This window comes from Hydra vulgaris, chromosome 14 (assembly GCF_038396675.1).
Source record: "Hydra vulgaris chromosome 14, alternate assembly HydraT2T_AEP".
In the NCBI taxonomy this organism is placed as follows: domain Eukaryota; kingdom Metazoa; phylum Cnidaria; class Hydrozoa; order Anthoathecata; family Hydridae; genus Hydra; species Hydra vulgaris.
This window is the reverse complement of record NC_088933.1, coordinates 40,974,978-41,000,000: the sequence shown is the minus strand read 5'-3', so window position 1 is coordinate 41,000,000 and position 25,023 is coordinate 40,974,978. Positions and strand designations below refer to the sequence as shown.

The window sequence follows — 25,023 nt, the reverse complement described above, 5'->3', positions numbered from 1 at the left end:
TATTGGATATAATTATAAACCTTATGACTACACAGATATGATTGATATAAAAATATATTTTAAAATTGCTAAAGAATATGTTAACCAAAAAGTTTGTAAAGATCTAATCATAGTTGGTGGTTTTAATTTACCTGGGATAAGTTGGTCCAATAGTTCAATAAATTCGAATAAAGACTTGTCAGAAATTGAGCATGTTTTTTATAAAATAATAAGTGAAAATTACTTATATCAACATGTTAATATACCAACATTTCAAACAAATAAATCTGCTGTAAATATTTTAGATTTAATATTCACTACTCAGTCATCAAATATAAGTGCCATTTATAGGAAATTTGTTTTTGGAAATATATCCAGGGGTCATTTGATATTGTACGTAGTATGACACATAGTAGTAGTAGTAGTAGTAGTAGTAGTAGTAGTAGTAGTAGTAGTAGTAGTAGTAGTAGTAGTAGTAGTAGTAGTAGTAGTAGCAGTAGTAGTAGAGTTGCAAAAAAACGCGTTTTTTTCTTTGATGTTATTTTGGCATTTTTTTGTTTTTTTTTGGTCTTGTTTTAAGAATTTTCCAGTTTTTATTTGGCATAAATTTTGGAATAGTTATTCTACTATATTTTTAGTATATGACCATTAAAAGCACAATTAGATGTGTAAACACCAATTTAAAATAAATTTTTAATAAAAAATTAAATTAGCTTTAAGTTAGTTATATATTTATATTATTTATGCGGTAGTGGTGTAGTGGTAAAGCACTCGCTTCAGAAGCGAGAGGTTCCGTGTTCGATCCCCACCACGTCCCTGGCAGTACCACGCTCAACTTGTTTTTCCGCGCAGCGGCCTTGTTCGTCGAGGTTCGTGTTTCGGAGTTATAGAGTTGAGAGAGGGTTATAACCACTATTGAGTAGCCTCCTCCTCTGTAGTGGCCTTCATGGCCTTGAGTAGGTAAATAACTAAAAAAAAAAAAAAAAAATATCTAGGCATACTGTATGGAAATGTTAATTTGTCATGTTGTACTAATAATTGTGATTGTAACTCTCATTATATATAAAAATAAACTACAATTTTTATATCAAAAATAAAAAGCATGAGTTTTTATAATTTTTTTGATATCTTTACTTATAAAAAATTTTTTTTAATAGATTTATCTAAAATTTCACTTCATTTGAGTACTAAGTTGACCTTTTTAATATAAACATTTTTTAATCAATATTAGGGTATTATTCAACAGGTGAATAGAAATGAGCTTAAGCATGAACTAAATATCGGACAATTAAACATAAATTATTCACAAAAGATAACCACAGCACATAAAAATAACTGAGTTCTGATTTTTATCTAAAGGATGGAGGAGGGGGGGGGGGAATGGTTATATAATAATAAATATATATATATATATATATATATATATATATATATATATATATATATATATACACACATATATATACATATATATATATATAAATGTATATATATATGTACATATATATATATATATATATATATATATATATATATATATATATATATATATATATGTATATATATATATTTATATTTATATCTTTTAACACAGTTTGGCATGCTGGTCTTCCCCATGACATCTCATATTAAGTATCTGGAAAAGTTTTGAGATTATCAAAACATTTCTTTCTAACTGCTTTATTAAAGTCATCCTCGAAGGCCAACAGTCTAATTTATTTCATTTTTGTTTCTTATCTACATTAATGATCTTCGCGACAACCTTACATTTAAAGTAGCTCTTTTTGCTGATGATTCAACTTTTTACTCCTGTCTTGACAAAAAGTCTTTTCTTTTTGATCGCTAAGAACAGGCAGCCAATCTTGATTCTGATCTCACCTCTGTAACAGATTGGGGCTCACAAATTTTGGCTTATAAATTTTAACTCCAAAAGACTCAGTTATTTACTGCAAACAACTACCACAATACTATCGATATTTCAATATTATTAAATAGCAACCCTCTCACTGAGTTCTCTTTTTTACATCTTCTTGAATTATCATTTAATACTGACCTTTCATATAAGCAAAATATATAATCGATTGCTAAATTAGCATCCCTTTATAATTATCGTCATTTTCTTACCCCTTTTTCATTCTCTACCTGTACAAATCTCTTATTTGTCCTTGTATGGATTACTGTTCTCATATTTAGGCTGTTTTTCTAATGATGCTCTTTTTCTTTGACAAGGTAAAAAAATGCATTGTAAATATAGTTGCAACCGCTCTATCTGCTAAGCTTGAGCCTCTTTCCCATAGTCGTGAAGTTGCATCTCTTTTTTACAAACTCTATCATGGTTGCTGCTCAAAGGACTTATCATCTCTAGTTCCATCAACAAAAACTCATACTCACTTGACTTGTGATTTCGCTAAGTCTCAATCATTTACTGTATCTGTCCCTGCATGCTCTAAAAACTTTTTTTTGTCTAGTTTTTTTACCCGCATTTCAACCCTTTGAAACACTCTTTCATCCTCATGTTTTCTTGATTCATACAACCTACTACTCTTTAAGTCTTATGTCAACCGTTTCCTAGCTCCATAGCTCCATAACAAATTATTTTTTTTCTTAGTAACTCTAAACTTAATAGTTGCTTATTGCAGTCTTGTTGGGAGTGAATCAGAATAAATATATATATATATATATATATATATATATATATATATATATATATATATATATATATATATATATATATATATATATATATATATATATATATATGTATGTATATGTATATATATATATATGCATATATATAAATATATATATATATATATATCAATTGTTAAATCTAAATAAATATAATAAATGTAAATAAACAATGTTTATTGTGTCAATATATAACACTAAAACCAATAAAATTGATGAAGATAAAATTATCTAAGAAGATTTTATACAGGACTGCTTCAACTGTGTTAACCTTCAAGCATACCAAAATAAAAATAATTTCAGAATTATTAGTCCTATTTAAATCAGAAGTTAAAATATGAACTAAGATATTGTCATTAAAATTAAATTAAGTAGCATAAATAATGGATTTTTGAATATTTCCCAAAAAATGGACCCCTGCGTTTTTTTTCAAAAAAACAAGAATCAAAAAAATGTGTCACATCTCTAAGCAGTAGTAGTTTTGATTTTATTCTTAAAAATAAAACTATGAATAAAAATACAGAGGAAATTAAATTTTTATATAGAAAAGTAGATTACAATAACATTAATGATTTCCTTACAAGTGTCAATTGGCTTCAGTGTTTTCATACCAAGAATGTTCAAGAAATGTATGATGAGTTAATTCATTATACTGTAGAAGCGCGTAACTTATATGTTCCTATAAATAGCTCAAATTTATCATCAAAGAAACTATACCTAAATAAAGAACTTATCTCACTCATTAGAAAAAAACAGAATTTAAGATACAGAAATTGTTCTAGTAAATGGAAAAATTCAAATTTTTGTAACCAATATAAACAATTATCAAAAAACGGTTTAATTTGAAATTTCCATTGCAAGAGGAAAATATAAATCAATGATTGTGGAAAAAGCTAAAAGGAACACAAAAGTATTATAGATATAAAAATTCATAACAATATATAAAAGACTATATAAAATCTTTGCGACAACCAAACGGTGAAATAACCCAGGATCCAGAAAAGATTGCTGATCTACTAAATATAAATTTTCAAAATGTTTTTGTCAAAGAAAATAAAAAGTGCACTCCATTTTTTTAAAACAAGAATTAATGATACCACCTTTAATTTAACTCATGAAGATATCCAATATGAAGATGTTCTTGAAAGGCTAAATAATCTAATTAAAACAAAGTCTACGAAATAAACAAGTTACATCCACTTAAAAAAATGTGCTACTACTTCCATCCATCTTAAAAAATTGTGCTACTACTTTCGCTCTTCCCCTAACGCTAATTTTTATGGAGTCAAGAGAAAAATTAGTTTGAAAAATATCTTCATGAAAATAATATTAAAGCTGATCAACAACATGGATTCATTAAAAAAAGGTCATGTACTACAAGTTTACTTGAAACTCTGGATTATATTACAAGAAATGATGATCAAGGAATTCCTGTGGATGTAGTTTTACTTGACATACTTCAAAAATTTTCAAAGGTTACAATAAAGTTGAATTTAAAGAAAATAAGTCCTTCCATCTAATTGTACTTTTGGCCATAACCTAAAGTATTCTAAAAAATTTTCTGTACATAATTATAGAGAAAATATTTAACTAAATCGAGCTGCAAATTATTGAAATTCACTGCCAGAAAATGTTGTTAAAGCTAATTCAGTAAATTCACTTAAAGTACGACTTGATCGATGAGAGTCAAACTATCACAAGACTCAGCTGTCATAGTGTGCTTTAAAACCACACTCACAGCAATGCCAGTCACAGCAATGTAGCAATGCCAGTCACAGCAATGTAGCAATGCCAGTCACAGCGTAAACTAATACTAATAATACTAATACATATATATGTGTATATATATATATATATATATATATATATATATATATATATATATATATATATATATATATATATATATATATATATAAATTAGTAAAAACACTTATCTAACTTTTATCTTCTACTTTAAGTTTCACCATTGCTGGATCATCAGGAAGAGTGTATATATATCTATATATATATATATTATATATATATATATATATATATATATATATATATATATATATATATATATATATATATATATATATATATCTACATCTACCTACTATAGCATATTTATGTAACAAATTATTACCATATTTACATTAATTAATGTTACATTAATTAATTATGAATTTTCAGAAAAAGAAGAAAAAAACAAAGAATAATGAAGGCAAAGATTGCTGCCCCATACCAAACTCTCAGTCGATGTAGCAGCACTCCACAGCGAGTCACTCTATTTGTCAGTTGATGTATGTACTGAAGCCCCCAGCAGCAGGCTATTTCAGTATGATATCATACTGCTCACCTAGAACAGCAGAATAAAACAAAAAAGAGTATTCTGGTCACTCCCATATATATACATATATATCACCATATATATATATACATTTATGGGGGTGACCAGAATACTCTATACGTATTCTGGTCACCCCAAATATATACATATATATGGGGGTATACTCTATATGTATATGTGTGTATATATATTTATATCATGGTGTTAGCTAGGTATATTTTTTTACGGCATTTTTGTGATATTGGGAAAGTTTATTACAGTCCTGTAGAACTATAATAATAAATTTGATTTATTGGTGCCATTGGGCTGGCTAACACATACATACATATATATATAAATATATATATGTATGTATGTTGTGATAATAGTTGATTGTTATAAAACTTTATAATATTATTATTAAGTTTTATAGCATTATTTATTTTATAATATTATTATAAAATTATAAACTTTATAATATTATTATAAACTTTATTATATTATAAAGTTAATTCATGTAATTTATTAGTCAAGTCATAAGCATATTTCGTATACAATTACACCTTCGAGAATTTTATATCTGCATAAAATTTGTAAATAGAATTTAATAGTCAAAATAAAAGTAAACAAAGTTGTTGTATTATTAGGCTATTTGGGCAGTATGGCATCCATGGCGAAAATTATTTGAAAATTTGATGGATCTGGAGATGTTGTAATGTGGCAGAAAGCCAGTGTTCGTATCAGAAGAAATGAACTAATGGTGTTGGCTGTTGATAAAGAATTTGTGAAAGCGGAGGGAGAAGCTACAGTGACATTGATCATTGAAGAAGAAAAACTCAAATCATCAGTAATGAATTTAAAAAGTGTTGTCAACAGTTTTGATGCTATTATTGGTATGGATGTCATTAATTGCTATGGGGGAGTGCGCTTGTACAATCGAAAAATTGTATTTGGTTTTGTTTCAATTTATACAGAGAAACAAGCTGTTAGTATAAAGGACAAGGATTTTGTTGCTTATTTTAATGGTACAAAGTGGACTTCTAAATATAAATGGAAACAAGGTCAACCACAACTGAGAAGTTCTGTCACACAGTACAAAGTAAAAACCCAGTTGATAGATCAATTTAGTGATGAGATGGGCTTATGGATGGAAAATGGCTAGTTAAAACCATGCAACAAAGAAGAAAAAAGGTACATTACAGAAGGGATTGTCCTGTTAATGGCTGTTGTGTAGGAAAATAAAGGAAAGTCATGACCTGTTCTGGACTTTAGCAAATTGAATCAGTATGTTAATTCACATAATGTCTTAAGTGACACATGTGATGAAAAAGTTAGAAAATGGAGAACTGTTGGTGGCAAATTTGCAACATTTGATCTTAGATGCGCCTATATGCAAATACACATCGATCTGAGTTTGTGGGAGCATCAGAGGGTAGTCTTGGTTTTGGGTTAAGTTTTTCCGCCAAAAATAATGTCATCAATCTGTGTGTTGCAGTGTGTTGAATCTCGATGCAGGTATTAGTGAAGCAACTGACCACTACATTCACGATATAATCGTTAATTTGGAAAAGACATCAGTTGAAAAGGTCATAAACCATTTGGCGCGTTATAGATTGGTAACTAAAGAGCCGAGGCAACTTGATACTACATAAGTGTTGGGTTTGCAACTATTTAGAAATGAAAAAAGGAGCTTTGTTGGAAACGTGGAAACATAAATCTAAAGTCACAAGCTGTAAAAAATGAAAAAGTAACCAGGCGTAAACTTTTTTCAATATGTGGACAATATGCTGTTGGAGAATGGCTCAGAATTGCTTGCACTTTTATAAAATGTCATAGTCAAGGAGATGCTTGGGATGATCTAATTGGAGCTCAGTCATAGTTGATCGAAATATTGTGCCGATTGGAAGTTAGTGATTCTATGAGAGGAAAAGGAATGCTGAAGGGATTCAAAATGGAGCAACATTGTGGTGTGACGCAAGCAGCATGGCAATGGGGGTTGCTATAGAGTACGATGGCGCAATAATTGAGGATGCAGCCCCGCTTCAAAGTATCAATTATGTCATGCATAATAATATTGCTGAATTAGATGCTGTGGTGCGTGGGATAAACCTAGCTGCTAAGTCAAATATAAAGAATCTGTCAGGATTCACTGATTCAGTAACAGTTCATGGATGGTTAAAAAGTATACTGACTGAAAGTCATAGGGTTCGATCAAATGGATTATCAGAAATACTTATTAAAAGAAGACTTTCTTTATTGCAAGACTTAATAAAAGAATATAATATAAACATCACGTTGAATTGGGTTCCATCCTCCAAAAACAAAGCTAGTGTGTTGACAAGAGTTTCAAAGATTTGGTTAAATGAGCTTTCACGAAGAAATACTAAAGAACTATGTGGAATAAGTATTGCTGAAGAAATTCATAATTGTCACTCAAGGCATCATTTTGGCGTTAGTTGGACAATGTTTACAGTACAACGAAGACTTCCTTGTGTATTAATAAAAGACATTGAAGAATGTGTTCGCAAATGTTGTCAATGTGATTTAATTGATCCAGCACCAATAAAATGGGAAAATGGTGTGATAGATATACCATACACATGGCATCGAATTGCTTGTGATGGGATCATTATAAAGGGTCACTATATTTAACAACGATTGACTGCAGACCAAGTCGGTTTGCAGTTCAGAGAAAGTTGCCTCGCAAAGATACCAAAAGTGTAGTAAGTCTATTGGAATCCGTATTTAGGGAGCCTGCCTCACTGCAAGAACTATTGATCGAAAATGGAGCAGTGTTTAGACCCAGTGAATTTTCAAGCATATGTGAAAAATGGTGTGTAAAAAAGAAGTATAGATGTGCGTATGCAACATCAGGAAATGGGATGGTAGAGTGTAACCACCGCACAGTAAAACGAACAGCTGCGAGGGCACAAATATGTCCATTATTAGCAGTATTTTGGTACAATGCAACACCAACGATAAGAACACACAAGGAATCTGCACCTGTTTCTCAAAAAAATAAGTACGTCTGGCGACTACCAATTCAAGTTGAGAAAAGTACTAAAACTCAGGAAAGACAATTCAATCACGACAAGTTATAGAAACTTATAGAATTGAAGAAAAAGTTTATGTTCACCCCGCTAATGCACTTCAGTTTTGAAAGTTGGTACTGTAACTGACATACTCACAAACACAAATATTGATTTGACGGTGTACAGAGACATGTGTGAGATGTGAGAATAGCTCTGCCCTCAAGTTCTTCAAGCGCTTCAAGTAAAATTGTTATCAGTGAAGAGGTTAACAGTTATGAAAGTGGTTTAGAAGATTTTTGCTGCACGAGAGAAAGGAACCAAAGAAACAGTTTTTGACGCTGAGAAGGAAGCTGATGGTAGAGAAATCGTCGATAGTTTAATTGTTGATAAACCAGAGAAAGGAGAAAGCCAACATATTTAAATGACTATGTTACTTAAGAGCTTTAGTTCTTGGGGTGATGTGATAATAGCTGATCATTATAAAACTTTATTGTTATGTTTATAAAGTTCTTGTCATAATATTATTAAAGTTAATTGATGTGATTTATTAGTCAAGTCATAAGCTATTGCATATAATTACGCCCTCAAGAATTTTTGTTTCTGCATAAAAGTTGTAAATAGAATTTAATAAACAGAATCAAAATAAAAGTAAACTAATTTGTCGTATTAACAAATATATATGTAAATATATATATATATATATATATATATATATATATATATATATATATATATATATATATATATATATATATGTCATATTAACAAATATATATGTAATTATATATATATATATATATATATATATATATATATATATATATATATATATATATATATATATATATAGATCTATAGTTTGTTGTCTTTGGGAAGAGCGGATGGAAAAAAGTGATTCTTAAGCCAACATATACGTCACTTTTAATTACTTTTGACTTTCGTCCAACATTTGCATGTTGGACGACAGTAAAAACCATTAATTTAATTACAAACAAATCGTTTTTAAAAAAAACCACAAAAATGCAAATTTAATTGACCAGAATGTTTTAAAAACATTCTGAATGTTTTTAACAATATAAACAATGTTTTTATTTTCATTTTTTTTAATAAAATGTTTTTATTTTCAATTTTTTTAATAAAATGTTTTTATTTTTATTTTTTTTTACTGTAAATCATGCGCGGAGTGTTGCTACATCGACTATCTTATAGCCTGACTCGCAAGGGAGTGCTGCTACATCGACTGACAAATAGCCTGACTCGCAAGGGAGTGCTGCTACATCTACTATCTTTTAGCCTGACCCGCAAGGGAGTGTTGCTACATCGACTGAGGGTTTGGTTGGGGCAGGCAGTCTATCAATTAATAAAATAAAAAAATTTTGGTCTTGCATTTTATTTTTTACTTTTTGTCAACAAAATATGGAAAAAACTTTCGGACAACATCTAAGGGTTGTATATATATATATATTATATATATATATATATATATATATATATATATATATATATATATATATATATATATATATATATATATATATATATATATATATATAAACACACACATTCTTTTAACAATACAACTATATTTTAATCTTTTTTATTAGAAAACCAATAAAAATGATATCTGCTGAAGAACTAGAAGAAGAAAGTTTAAAAAAAATTCCAAATATGGACTTAGCACAGTCTTTGTTTTTATTACAATGTAAATTTTCTTCTCCAGTAGAAAAAAAAGATGCACAGGAATTTCTTGAACAAGAAATAATGGAGAAAAGTAAGATTTTATCTCAATTAAATAATTTAAATTTTTTTACATTTATATTTTTTATAATTTTATCATTTATAATTATATCGTATATAATTATCATTTTATAATTTATAAGTTTTTACAAAAACTATCTTTAAAATAGGTAAAATAAAATGAATTAAGCCTTCCTTTCCTGATTTATAAAATTTAAAAAAAAAAAATTTCAATAACATTTAATATTTTCAAAAAACAATTGCGTTCATTTTTAAATTGTACATGTTGCCATCTAGTAGGAAGTAGCAAAACTTAAGCATTGCTTAAAATTAAAAAAAAGATAAAACGGGGTTTGACTTTTGAATTAAAAGTTTGTGTTACCAAATAGAAACATTGGGAAAGAAAGGAATAAATAAATAGTGTTGCCAAATAGCAACATTGGGAAAGAAAGGAATAAAGATCGAAACAATTGTTTAATAGCAAAGTAAAAAAAGAAAAAAATTAATTTAATTATATAATAGTAATAATTTATTTTTTATTTGGATTAAGGTCATTTAACTATTTTAGTTTTGTTAAAATGGTCGTTATTTTTGAAAAAATTTTAAAATTTTTATTTTTTTTAAATAAAATGATTTTTTAAAAATAGAAAAGTTTTTTTTCTTCTTGATAATTTAATACAGTTTGGAGGGTATAGAATTATTGGGGGCCCAAGCTGGCAAACTTTTTTAAAGTTTATAAAAGTTTTTACTGTAAAAAAAGGCTAGTTTTAAAGTGTTACCCAGCTTAAGCATTTTATGTCCACCTAAAGCACCTTCTATTAAGCGGCTTTTTTTTTATATTTAAATAAAAGATATCTTTTAGGCGGTAAGATAATAGAAGTAAATAATGTTATAAAAACTACTTGAATTTGAAAATAATCAAGCCTTCCCGGGAAGTGTGTGCGGTTGCACGCCTTGTTCATCCACATTCTAAGTAATTTTTTCAAACAAACTGACCACAGCAGTTTGCATCTTTAAACTTATAAAGCGTTTCAATAATTCGTAGCAAAAAGCTAAACTTATCTACTAAGAAAGAAATAAATTCCTAACCCTAAAAAAAGAAAACAAAATTGTAACGAAATATCAAGTTTAATTAAATAAACTAGAAAATTTGATAATTTAAAAAAGTAAATAAAATTTTTCTTTTTTTTTATATATAAAATTTTTATACAACTTTTGTATTCTTTTTTTTACAGTCATTGTTGAAAAAAACATCTTTAATAACGATTTAACAACAGTTGAAAGTTTTGATATGCAATTTATTCACAATTTTTATTAGTCCATATAATAATTTTTTATTTCTTATGTTTATTCATTTTGTAAGACTTTTCGCTTCTAAAATTGTATTTGCTATATTTGATGTTTTTTTCTCAATACTTATATAATAGGAAAATAAGGAAATAAATTGTTATTTATTTGTAAAATATATTATTTGATTAATAATTATTGTAATGACGGAATAAGTTAAATAAAAGAATAACTTGGTTTCTTTAATAGCCATATTTGTTGCATGTCTGAAATTGATTCTTTTATAATCCCCAATTTCCAATGTTAATACGAATTACTAGAGATAATGAACATAACGATTGCTCGTTTAAAAAAAATGTATTTAAAAACTTAAAAAAAAGTTTTAAATAGGCTCCGAAACATTTTATTAAAAAAGTTCAGTAAAGTAACAATGCACTAGCCCACAAGCTTTTGAAGCATTATCAATAACAATAGTTCATCAGGAAATAAACTATCAAGTTTAAATGCACAATTTAGATAATCCTACAAAAGTACAGACTATTTCAATGGGGATATTGAAAACAACCAAATATTTTATATTTAAATATTAGTAACGGGTGATGCAGAGGTTATCGGACAAATCCTAATTTCATTATTTGAGCATAATAATTAGTTTTTGTGGTTTTATGCGTAGGCATAAACGTTCTATAAAATATAAACTTTATTATTTGAAACACAATTATTTAAAATGAGGTTAAATGCAGCTGAACGAGAATCTTTTAGAAAGCGACTAAAAATGTTTTTTGTAAATAAACCTAATATAAAAATAAAAAAAATCGTAAATCATTTTGAAAAGGAAGGATTTGCTCGAAGTATTATATATGATAACTTAAAAAGACTTGAAACTGTTCCATCGTTTTCTGATAGAAAGCACCCTGGTAGTGCGACATCCTGGACTAGAGAAAAGAAACCGAATTAACGAGACTTGTCAACAATCGAAAAGGGGTTAGTCAGAGAAAAATAGGTATTAAATTCGGTGTAAATCAATCGACAATTGGTCGTCAGTTAAAAAAAATGAATATTAAATATAGAAAACGTGAAAAGACTCCAAAATACACTATAGAACAACAAATAAAGGCAAAGAAAAGAAGCAGGAAACTAGTTAACCAACTCTATAACACAAAATCGCTTCTAGTCATAGATGACGAAAAATACTTTTGTTTTGCAGGGGACAACATGTCTGGAAATTCTGGATACTACACAAACAACAAAAAGACATGTCCAGAAAGTGTTCGTTTTATAGGGAAAGAGAAATTTCCAAAAAAATTATTAATGTGGATAGCCATATCTGACCGTGGTATGTCCGAGCCATTGTTTCGCACTACCAAGGCTGTAGCGATCAATTCATCATTCTATATTAATGAATGATTAGAAAAACGACTTCTTCCATTTATTCACAAGTATCATGAAGACTTTAACTATTTATTTTGGCCAAATTTAGCAAGTTCTCATTATTCTAAAGATTCTCTAAATTGGATGGACCAATATGTCTATTACGTTGATAAAGAATCCAATCCCCCAAATGTGCCTCAAGCACGACCAATTGAAAATTTTTGGGGACATTTGGCACAGAAGGTTTACGAGGGAGATTGGCAAGCTTCAACAGAGCAAGTTTTGATTGATCGCATTAAACTAAAACTACAAGAAATTGATTTAAACTTTTTACAGTCGCATATGAAATGCATCAGAGCAAAATTGAGATCAATTGCAGATGGTGGTGTTTTTTTATATAAAAAATAATATATTTTTTTTAAAAGATAAATGCTTTATTTAAAAAAAGTATAATAGTAGTTTGTTTTTTTAATTATAAATAAGTTATTGACGTTTTTATTTTGTCCGATAACTTCCGCATCACCCGTTACTAATGACTTTTTTTTTACATGAAAAAGTGACTGTAAAAAGTCAAGAAAAAAATGTATAATAAAAAATATTTTTATTTTCATTATATTCTTATCTACTTTTTTCCTCGATCTGCATCAATTTTGGTTGTGAAAAATAATAAATTCCCTATAAATATGAAAACAAAAACTATTAAATATTTAGTTATTATTTTTTTTTGACAACAATTTTCTTTTTTAATTTTCCATTTTTTGAGCTTATTTTATTTAGACTTTCTATTTTGTATAGTCTTTGTTTCTTTTATTTGAGTATTGATGTTTTATTCTTTTTTGTTTCTTATAGCTTTATTTTCCCATAAATTCTTAAAATGCTTACTATATAAAAACCTGGTCAAGTTGTCTAAAAAACATGTGCGGTTGCATGACTTGTTCATGGATGAACAAGGCATGCAATCGCATGTGTTTTCCAGGAAGACCTGGTGATTGTTTCTTTATGCTTTATAAATTTTTTCTTGGTCAAGTCATGAAAAAAAAAATTTCTTTGATTGATCTATACAAATATCTTGAAATATCTTAATATATCTTTTAAAATAATGTTTGTGAATGAAACTGTCAATTTTATTTTTAAATATTGTGATAATTTATTAAAAAGAAATTAAATTTTAATTTCTATAGTTTAGTATTTTGATATAAGGGCTTTAATAATTAACAAGAAAAAACTGAAACCATAGTTTTTCAGAGCATTGAAAATAATTCATAAATTTTTGGAGGTTCAGCTGTTCTTCAAATCAGCGAAGTTATATTCTAAATAAAAATATCTTTAGGTATTTTTCGCTTTAAATTGAAATAATAATTAAAACAGCATCTTATATACGAAACATACTGCAGCAATGCTTATATACACAACATATACTGCAGTGTACATAGTCTCATGCACACAGCACATAACATTTTTCTTTCATATAAATATATCTCCTAATACCACATTTACCTTTAAAAATTTAAATCACTCCTTGTATATGTCATAGTACAATTATTAACATACAGTGGTATTTCAAAAATTTGAACAAAACTTAAATTTCAAACTTTGGTCTTAACAAATTTTAAATAATAGAAAACATCCTTTCATCAAAATAATGCAAATTTAACAAAAAAATAAATCAAGTTTAATTTTTGACCTGATGTAAAAAGAGTGTGTACTCTTGTTTATAAATGTTAAACTGGGAAAACATTTATTATCTTTAAATTATCTTTTGCATTTTTTTTTAACTAGTTAGTAGTTGATAAAATAGCATTTGGGTTTTAGGACTAAGCAGAAATTTTTTTTTTCAGCTCTTTTTTTTAACTTTTTTTAATTTTTAATAACTTATCTTTGTTTAAACTCAACTATTTATTTGTTATTAAGTCTAACTTTTCATTGAAAAATCCAATTGATGTAAAAGTGATAAAAAATGTTTTTCATGAAAAATATGCAATAGTAAGTAATAAAAAAAAAAAAAAAAAAAAAAATTCAAGTTCACTTAAAAACATGTATTTAAAAATGAAGAAAAATTTTTAGTGCAGTTGCAAAAATTAACATCTGCTAAGGTTGCATCTCTTTATTGAGCTCAACACTTTCTTACTACAGATTCTATTCTTTATCTCTATAAATCTGGGGCGGATCTTCTAATGATGCCCTTTCTCTTTTAGACAAGGTGCAAAACGCATTGTAAACATAGTTGGACCTGCTCATGCAGCCAACCTCCAACCATTATCACATTGTTGTAATGTTACTTCTCTTTCTCTTTTCTACAAATACTATAATGGGCACTGCTCTAAAGAGCTAGCGTCTACCGTCTAGCGTTTAAAGAGCTGCCATCTACTAAAATTCATTCTCGTGTTACTCGTTATTTAATTAAGTCTCATCCTTTTTCTGTGACTGTTCCAAAATGCTCCAAAAACTCTGATTATTCTAGTTTTTTTCCTCAAACATCAGTTTTTTGGAATTCGCTTCCATCATCTTGCTTTCCTGATTCATATAATTTGCAATCTTTTAAGTTGTCTGTCAATTGTTATCTTGCTCTACAATCTTCATCTTTTCTCTTCCAGTAACTTCCAACTCTTACAGTGGTTGCTTGCAGTTTTGTTGGAAGCGAAGATGTTTAAAAAATAAAATTTACTTTATTAAACTACTATAAATTGTAATATTTTTGTTTCTAGGTTTTAAGAGCTTCCCCCTTATTTGTTATTATATTACAAAAGAAAACATGTTTTTTATTTATTAAATTTGAATAAGTTAAAGCACGGTGTACTTGATATCTTTAAAGTATATTGTTGTGGTTGAAAAGGACTTGAAATAGCCGCTGGACATTAGATATTGTCCACTAAAAACCATCATGCACCAGTCATTTTGTTCGACTATATGTAAATATATGTGTGCATTTCTTTTATAATAATTTTAGATTTTTAAAATTATTAGTAAATTCAGTATAATATATATACTTCATTTTTTATCAGTTTCATCATATGTATTGAAACGACAATTAATTACTAATTTAAATTTTTATTTAACTTTTTGTTCAATGGTTTTTAAATTTCAAAAAATACTTTATCTTTTAAAACCCCTTTTAAATTTGTTTTCGCACAAAATTTAAGTACTTATTTTTACGCTATTTAATTTGAGTTATGTTATGCTATGTACACTAATCATTTGCGTAACTTTAGCTTTCACCCTAAAGTTTTTAGGTATTAAAGTTGTTTATAAAATTATTCACAGAAAATATGAAAAGATTTATCATAAAAAATACTTTTATAAATAAATAAAATTTTGGATAATATTTTCGAAACTAAAATTTGTTATTTCTTTTGTGTTTCCACCTGCTGAATTCAAAAACAACATTAAAAATGACATATTAGCTCTAGTTTAAGAAATAAAAGCAAAAATTTTCTCTCAAGGGTATGAGTTTTCATTTTTTTTTTTTTTAATTTTTTGTTTTTGATTATCCATAATGTTTTAATTAAGTTTAAAACTTGTGATATTAGTTATATGTGTTTGCTAAAGTTACTGGTCTAATCTATTCTTAGTTTTTTTTTTTCATTTACTAGTGTAAAATTTGACAAATCAACATGCCAAGGAAGTGTGTAAATTTAGTGGATTTTTGTTACATTTGTGGTGAAACAACATTTTCCACACAGAAAAGAACTATGACACCTCTTGTGAAGACTGCTTACCAGCATTATTTCGATATGAAGGTAGAGGACCAGGATAAGTCATGGGGTCCACATATATGCTGTAGCTCTTGTTCAGTTATACTAAGAGAAAGGTTAAAAAATGAAAAAAGATCTTTGGCTTTTGCTGTTCCTATGGTTATGGAGGGTGCTTAAAAACCATACAGATGACTGCTATTTCTGCTTGACCCCATCCATTCAGGCAGGTTTGTCTAAGAAGAAAATAAGAACAGTTAAATATCTGAATCTTCCGTCTGTCATTCAACCTATTCCACATTCAGATAGTTTACCAGTTTCTACTCCACCTTAAAGTTGTGAGTTAGAAGCAGAAAATGAAGTAGAAATAAAAAAAAAAAAAAAAAGCCTTCCACATTAAATGATCCTGATTTTGTGTTAACAGATGATTGAGTCAAGCAGAATTAAGTGATCTTGTTTGAGATTTTTACTTGTCACAGAAAAAGGCAGATCTTCTAGGGTCAAAACTACAGCAGTTGAATCTTCTCCAATTTGATGTCAAGGTTTCACATTACAGAAAACTGCAGCAGAATCTGCTTTCTTTTTTTAAAAAAAAAAATATTCTAGTTGTTTGCATTGATGTCTTTGGGTTAATGTGTTGTCTTAATTTGAACTATGATCCAACTAAATAGAGATTATTCAAAGACTCATCTAAGCTAAGCTTGAAAGCTGTATTACTGCACAATGGAAACCATCTTCCTACTGTTCCTATTGACGATGCAGTTCACATGAAAGAGACTTATATTAACATAAAAGTTCTCCTCGACCCAATCAATTACAATGAACACAAATGGAAAATTTTTGGTGATCTAAAAGTCATTGCTATAGTTTTAGGAATGCAATATAAAAAGTCATTGCTATACTTTTAGGAATAGGGTATACTAAATACTGCTACTTTTTTGTGTGTGCGGAACAGTAGAGTGAGAAGTTCACAATATATAATAGAAGACTGGCCTGCAAGAAATCTCAACACAGATGAAAAAAATGTTGTTGCTGAACCACTTGTGGATCCAAAAGATGTTCTTCTTCCACCATTAGATATTAAGTTGGGTTTAATGAAAAATTCTGTCAAAGGCATAAACAAAGAAGGACAGGCTTTTAGGTATTTAAGAAACAAGTTTCCAAAAATAAGTGATGTAAAAGTTAAAGAGGGTATTTTTGTTGGACCACGAATATGTCAACTTATGAAGGATCCTGCATTTGACAAAGTTTTGAAGGAGCAAGAAATGGAAACTTGGGAAGCTCTTAAGGAAGTGATTTGTGGATTTTTAGGCAAGAAAAGAGACGATAACTAAATTCAATTGGTAATAGTACTTCTTCAAAAATACCATCAACTTGGATGTAACTATCCCTCAAGATTCATTTCCTCCACTCACACCTAGACTTCCCCCCCCCCCCTCCCAGTTGTGAAGCTGTTAAGGATGAACATCGGGAAAAAGTTTCACCAAGTTATTTCTGTAATGGTACAAAGATATCAGGGCCGTTAGAATGAGGTTATGCTTTCAGATTACTGTTGCTTTGTATGTTGGGAATCTCTAGAACTAGTCTACAAAAAGAAAGCAAAAAGATCATGATCTCTTGACAATACCCCACACAGTGGGCCCTGAAGGCAAAGTTTTGGAAATAGGATCATAACTAATCATTAAGATATCCTAGAAAATTCCTTGAGGATATTTTAGAAACATATTTTTTTGCTTGATATAGGAAAATTTAAATTTTTAATATTAAACTAAATTTGTGGACTGGGTTCAAATTGGTCATTTTTGATAAATTAGTATTTTATGATTATAGTTTTTTTGATAACAATTTAAAAAGTAATTTATTAGACTTAATGAAAAAAAATTCAAAAATTTAAATAATTTAGGGGTCTGGTTTCTATTGTTCTGTTAATAAGAAGTATAGTATTTAAAAACAAGATGTTAATAACTCTATAATTAATCATAAATAACGTTTTCAAACATATCATCAATATATCTCTTTGGTTTTGAAAACATAGGCTCATGAGATCTGCTTGTATGGTCATATGAACCACAATCTTGGCATAACTTTGGAGGATGCAAATGTATAATTTGGATCCAATATCTCTAAAAGATGACTCATCACATCTGTAAGTTGTTCTAGATGTGATGTCTTATGAGAGAGAAAATAGTTTCTAATATCTTTGTTGTTTGTTTCTAGACCTTCCTCTGATAAATTGCCAAGGCCGTAACCATCATTAAGAATTATTAACTAATTAGTTGAATGATGAAGGACTCCATTAAGAGTGTGGTTAATTTGTGCCCATGGTATATTTGTAATAATGTTAAGTGTAGCATTATTGCATAATTCCTGAAATTTGTTCATTTTAATTGTAAGCTGACAAGAAACTATACAAAGTATTATACTGATTTGAGAATGTAGTAGTAACATGCCATCTTTGTACATAGGAGAGCAGAGGTCTTTTATGGTAGAAATTAGTTCTTCAGAAAAAAATCTATGGCCTTGTGACCCTGTTGTAGATGTCCCTCCCTTCTCACCAGAGTTACAACACATCTAATTGCAATCCAGTGTTTTCTTTTGTTTTAGTAATAATCCTGTCTTTTGCACTACGTATTGGTTCACCTAGTGGTCCTGTTTTTGTAACTTAAAGTCTATAATCTATACAATACAGATAAAAAAGTTTTAAAAACCAGGTAGTGCTATTTATATATGAATGTGTAAAACATATGCTTTTTTGATCAGATTTGGTTTGTGGTTTTTTAGTCAGTCCTTTTCTTGTGTCAAAATCTCCAGTTTTAGTAGGAATGATACCATCCTTCTCAACTAGCTTTTCGTACAGCATCCAAATTTCTTCTGATGATTGATTAATCGGAAATCCTTCACTAACTCTCCAAATATCTGTCCATTCAGGAGTTTTTATTTTGCAAAGTGTACAATCTGCACCTCCTAGTCCGCTGATGAGTTGTTTAAACTTTAAATCCTTCATTGTATCTTGAATATAAATTTTGACATTGATACAATTTTTGCCAAATAGACAACACATTCCTTCAACATTTAACTCCTTTTGTGCGTTATCAGTAGTGTGGACAATAAGATCTAGCAAATTTTGATTAGTTTCTGTTTCTCTTATCAAAAGCACAGGACATAATGATCTTGATGCATTGGCTGAATAATTTTTCCACAGGGTCATAGTTTTACTATCTTGATAGCATATTAGTTTCAGAGGAATAAGACCATATTGAAACATATTTGACTTGCTTTCGATCATTTCTTTTGATTTCATTGATACTTGTTATCCTGCTCCTTCACAACCATCCTTAAAACACACCTGATACCTATTGCCGTCTACTGGAATAAAAGAATCTTTAATTATATTCAAAACAGAATCAATTGTCATTTTTACAAGCTCTTTGTATTGAACAAAAACACCTCTTCCAGTCAAAGCCTTACTAATTGTAGGGCGCAATTTTTTGCATTTCCAACATGAGCAATATTTTTATTGTTTTGTGAGTTAACTCTATATAAGAGGTAACCTAATAACTGGTTAACACAACTCTAGGTACTCATTAGTGATAAAGTTGTTTATATTATTGAGAAGTTCCTGTGTCTTCTCCTTTTTTTTATCTTATCACCCAGTTTTGTAAAAGATTTTCTTTGTTTTGAAAAACACGGTTCTGTTATGTAAGCATCCTCTACATCATAAATAATATCTTTTGATGTTTGTGTAAGTATAAATACATATCCATTTTTCTTGAAATGTTTCTCTTTCAGGCGTTTATAATGTTTCCATGTATTTTCACACACATTTTCAAATTTTTATAAAGTATTTCTTTAATGGCTGAATTTGACTTAACAGTTTTTTCAGCTTTAATAAATTGTGTGAATAAATTTATTTCTGTGATGTATTTTACATTTTTATTTTCCACTATTGTTTTACTTCACTTCTGCTGAAACAAACACAAAATCATATCAAGTAAACACATTAAAAATTAAAAAATTTCATATTTGTAACCAAAAATAAAATATGTGTTTTATTTTTGGTTACAAATAAGAAAATAAATAATCACTGTTCAAATTTTTAAATCATGTAAATAAAAAAAAGTGCAACTTGCCTCAGTTCCCCTTAAAATACTTGAAGAGAAGAAATGTTAAATATTTTTAAAATTTATGACACAGCAGAGGCAAGTTTGCACTTTTGAAAAAATCTTAAAAGATTTAGTCTGATTTTTTGTAAAAAACAACAACATAAATTTATAACATAATTACATAATTAAGTTTTAAAAGCTTTAAAAAAAAATTTTGTTAATAAAATAACACATTTTAAATTTATTTATTCAAAAATATACTCCATATCAAATTAAAAACAACTTCTACATAAGTTGTTTATCAATTTTCATTTTGGTAAATTCATTTTGAATGGTAACTAACTGAAAATACTAAACTTTTATAGATACACAAAAAACTGGAAATTTATTAACTTCAAAATAGCATATCATCATTTAGAAATTAGCTAGAAACATAATTTTTTTTTCATTTATTCACAAATTTATCTGGCTTTCTGAATAAATAATTTTTATAAACTTTCTCAAACAAATAATTTTTAACTATTTCCACCTCTAAGCCCCCTGTCTATACCTATAAGCTTGGTGATAGTAGCTTCTTTGTTTAAAACTGTTAGAATATATCTTTAATAAAAACAAAACAAATGTGCTTTAAATATTATTAGAATATGTAAATTATGTCATATTGCTCTGTTGCAAATTAACTGAAATAAAAATTTATTGCTATTGTATATCTCAGAAACTAGAGCTAATAAAAAAATTTGTTTGTTTATGCGACACAATGGTCGCAAAAAGTGACCAACGGAGCCGTCCAGTTACGTAGACCTGGGAGATGAGAAAATAGAAGTAGATTGCAGATGATGTCATTAAGTGAGAATCATAAATGAATGTAAAGACTATTCTGCAGGAGGAATAAAATGTTAGGTCTCAGGTCAAAGCGCTATAATACGTGGGTGTAAGAGGTAAAAAAATGTTGATGCCATGATAACCAATCAGAATTAAGTAATGGATAGTGGTGATCCCCCTCCTCAGGAATGCACTGCGATCACCAATGACGTTTCGGAGAGCCCGAGACCTGCACTAACGCCACTCGTCAGGGGCATGTCCTTGCAACAGATCTCACCGCCTGCACAAGTTTCGTTGTCATTTTCTTTTTTCTCAGCCCAAAATAAGATAATTTGAATAAAATTGCTAAAGGTACAAAAAAAATTTTAAATTATTTAAATTACACTAGGTTTGTTACCTAGTGTAATTTAAATAAAATGTGTTTAATGTAAACAATTATTGGGAACAATTTAACGTAAACAATCATTGCAAACCATTTAACGCAAACAATCATTTGGAACAATTTAATGTAAGCAATCATTGGGAACAATTTGTTACTTCATTCATTAAAGTAATAGGTAAACTTTCTTTAAAAAACATTCTGCATAATATAAAAACTTTTTTTTTTAACTTTTTAAATCTTAAAATCGCTTTAAAATGGGTTAAAAGTTAAACTAAGCAAGTAGACAACATATTTTAAATAATTTCTGAATTTTAAAATGTAGCTGGTTCTATTTTGCCCATTTATTCCAGACGATTCTAGCTAATCAGACATCTGTAAAGTTGGTGAGTAGAAAAATACCAGTTGCATTCATTTTCCTATTATTGAGTCTTTTTTTTCTTAAAAGTTTTTTAAAATAAATTTTTTTTAATGTTAAGGAGGTTATAATTATTTTTTTAATATAAATTTAAAAGTTTAAAAAACCAACTATTTTTAAGACAGATTTTTCAAAAACTGGTTCTAGAAATATGAGGCAAATGTTGAAAGTTCAAAAAAGTATTAAGGTTTTAAAATAGTTTGTTTTTATCATTCAAGAAATAGAGGGATTTTTCTAATAGTGTTTTCAATTTTCATGGCTACAGTTTTCAAATCTTTGAAAATTGTAACCATATCTTTTGTTACAATTGTAATGGCTACAATTTTCAAATCTTTGAAAGTCTGAAATTACTTGATTTACAAAAATATATATCTTTTATGTAAATAAAAAAAAATTAAAATAGTGTTGCACAAAGTTATTTTAAATCAGTTGAAATATAATGAACTTGATATGTTAATGTTTCTGATTATTAATAAATATTCTTACTGGTATTCTTACAATATTTCTAATTATTTTCAGATATGTTTCTAGATATTTCTAGATATGATATTTATAGATACAAGATTTCTAGATATGATATTTTGAGATTAACAGCCAGTGAAATCTAAAGGATTTCAGGTTGGTACAAGAGTGTCATATTTTGCTAAAACTAGATTGGCAAGATTTTGCAATGCTTTTTTCTTAACTGCTTAATCTCAAGACAGCTGCTGCTTATGTGAAATTTGTTTTGGAAAACTATTATTTTTTATGACTGATGTTCTGAGTAAGAACATTTCCATTGCTTATTTAGCACTGCCTTTGTTTTAATAGTTACAATTTTTTTAGAGCTCTGTATGTTTTGTATGGTTTACGCTAAATTAACTCTTCCAAAATTGTTTGTTTTGATGTTTATAGATATGGGTCCTTTTTACAAATATGTTTGCCAGCAACTTCAATGGACAGTTGACAAAGAAAAGCTTGAAAAAATGGAAGAGATAAATAAACAAGTTGTTGAACAACTTGATGAAAAAATTAAAGATGCTGAAGACAATCTTGGTGAAACAGAAATTCGAGGAAGTTACTTAAATAAAGCAGAACATTACATTCTTATTGGAGATAAGGTATTTATTATTAATAACTTATTGGAGATAAGGTATTTATTATTAATTACTTTTAAAAAAAAACATTTTTTTCTCACAAGTTCCATAAAAGATATTTTATGAGAATAGAAGATTTTTCAAAAATATCAAACCATGGACAAATTTTTCTTTCTTTCGTTTTTTATGTTAATAATTATTTTGGTATGTACTGCTTTGCATGCGCTATTTCACAGCAGTTAAATCTTTAGTTTTTTAAGTCTGTACGTTTTTTTCCTGTTGATTAATTATAAATTTGTAACATATTTTAAAATAGTTCTGAGCATTTGAAAAAAAACGATTTTAACATGCCCAAAGTTCTGATCCAAAACATTTAGACTTAGGGGTCATGCCATGTCAAATAAACAGACATCAATACCCCACTTTTCAGGTTTTGTTATTTTGGTTTTATAGGGTTTATAAAAACTAAGAAATTCTGAAAAATGGAACCGCCAACTTCATACGGTTCTTGAGATATTCAGGTTTAAGTTTTTTTATATTTAACATTATAATGTTAATTTTTTTTTGCAAGTAGCTTTTTGTCATTAAATAGCAATATTTAATGAATAGAATGTGGTATCAACCTGAAATTTAATGAACAATCTTTTGGATGTCTATGCACCAAATTTCACAGCCACATGTCGGATCTATGTATAATATTAATTTTTTTCAGAGCTCTTTAACTAAAAGGAAGTTGAAAAATAAAGACATGATACGGGGTATTTTAATGGTGATTTTACACCTTTAGAATTGTTTTGGGGACCTTTTTTTTGAAATATAGGCATCAAACATCACTTTTAAAGTCTTATAATATTTTTTGTCTTTTCAAAATACAGCCATTTATGTATAGCTTATTTGACAGGGTCAGCATAAAATATTAATTACAAAATTAATTTTCTTAATAATATTTTAAATAATTTTCTTAATAATGTCTCAAATAATTTTCTTAATAATATCTTGAATAATTTTCTTAATATATTTTTAACTAAATTCCTTCAGTATCTTAAATAAATTTCTTAATTGATAAATGAAATAGATATTTCAAAACAACAATAAAATGCAATTATCACATAAACAACAATAAAATTATCACATAAACAACAATAAAATGCAATTATCACATCAGCTAACTAATTACAAAATTAGCTACATATTACTTTTAAGTAGTAAAAAGTTAATTTTACTACTTTAAAAAGAGATTTAGCTTTTTGAGGTCAATAAATTTAGACATTAATTCTAATTTTTTTATACATTGGGTGGGCACAAGGTGAGTGGGAGGGGAAGGAGCGATGAGGCATTTTTTACCCCTCCCCCTCCTTTTCTACTGATTTGACATGGAATGACACATATACTTACCTCTGATAAAATTTCTAATGAAAAAATGGCAAGTTTATATATTGTTTTTTTAATACTTCTAGGAAAATGCCTTATCAATTCTGCGAAAATCTTACGAGAAGACATCAATGTTAGGTCACAAACTTGACAATGTTTTTCAACAAATTCGAGTTGGGTTTTTTTTCATGGACAATGATGTCATAACAAGAAATTTAGAAAAAGCAACCAGGTGATGTATATTTGCATTTTTAGTTGTAAAATGTGTTTTAGTTTGTATCATGCTTATTGTATTATATATGTTGTATTTAGTGTATTTTTGTTGTATTTAGTGTATTTATATGTTGTATTTAGTGTATTTTAGTTGTATTTAGTGTATTTATATGTTGTATTTAGTGTATTTTAGTTGTATTTAGTGTATTTATATGTTGTATTTAGTGTATTTTAGTTGTATTTAGTATATTTTAGAAATATTTAGTGTATATATAGGAGAAATTATAAATGTTTTACAAGTCTTTTTTTGTTGTTTTTTTGTAATATTGACATTCCTCTCATATTTCAAACATATAAATAAGGATAAACGTAGCAAGCTAAGCCTCGCTTTCTTGATGATTTACTTGATTATCAATAATAATTAACTAATAATGATTAAATATTTAAAAATTTAGTAAATAATTATGGGTTTGTCAAGTTTTGGTTGTCCAATTCATAAATATTTGGGTGCACAATTTTTTGTGAATATTTGGTTGTTAAATGT

General features: G+C 27.9%; 1 protein-coding gene across 2 annotated transcripts in view; it reads left to right on the top strand.

Moving 5' to 3' along the window:
* LOC100199711 (26S proteasome non-ATPase regulatory subunit 6) overlaps positions 1-25,023 on the top strand; it is a 111,579-nt gene that overhangs the window by 64,948 nt on the left and 21,608 nt on the right. Inside the window, exons 1-3 of one of the 2 annotated variants that reach the window (XM_065818344.1) lie at positions 9,576-9,784; positions 22,714-22,919; positions 24,353-24,498. In XM_065818344.1, the coding sequence (XP_065674416.1) occupies positions 9,631-9,784; positions 22,714-22,919; positions 24,353-24,498 (506 nt within the window). In that variant the 5' untranslated portion in view covers positions 9,576-9,630. Of the gene's footprint in view, positions 1-9,575; positions 9,785-22,609; positions 22,920-24,352; positions 24,499-25,023 lie in introns of those variants that run through there. The other variant, XM_065818345.1, reaches the window with a different exon arrangement.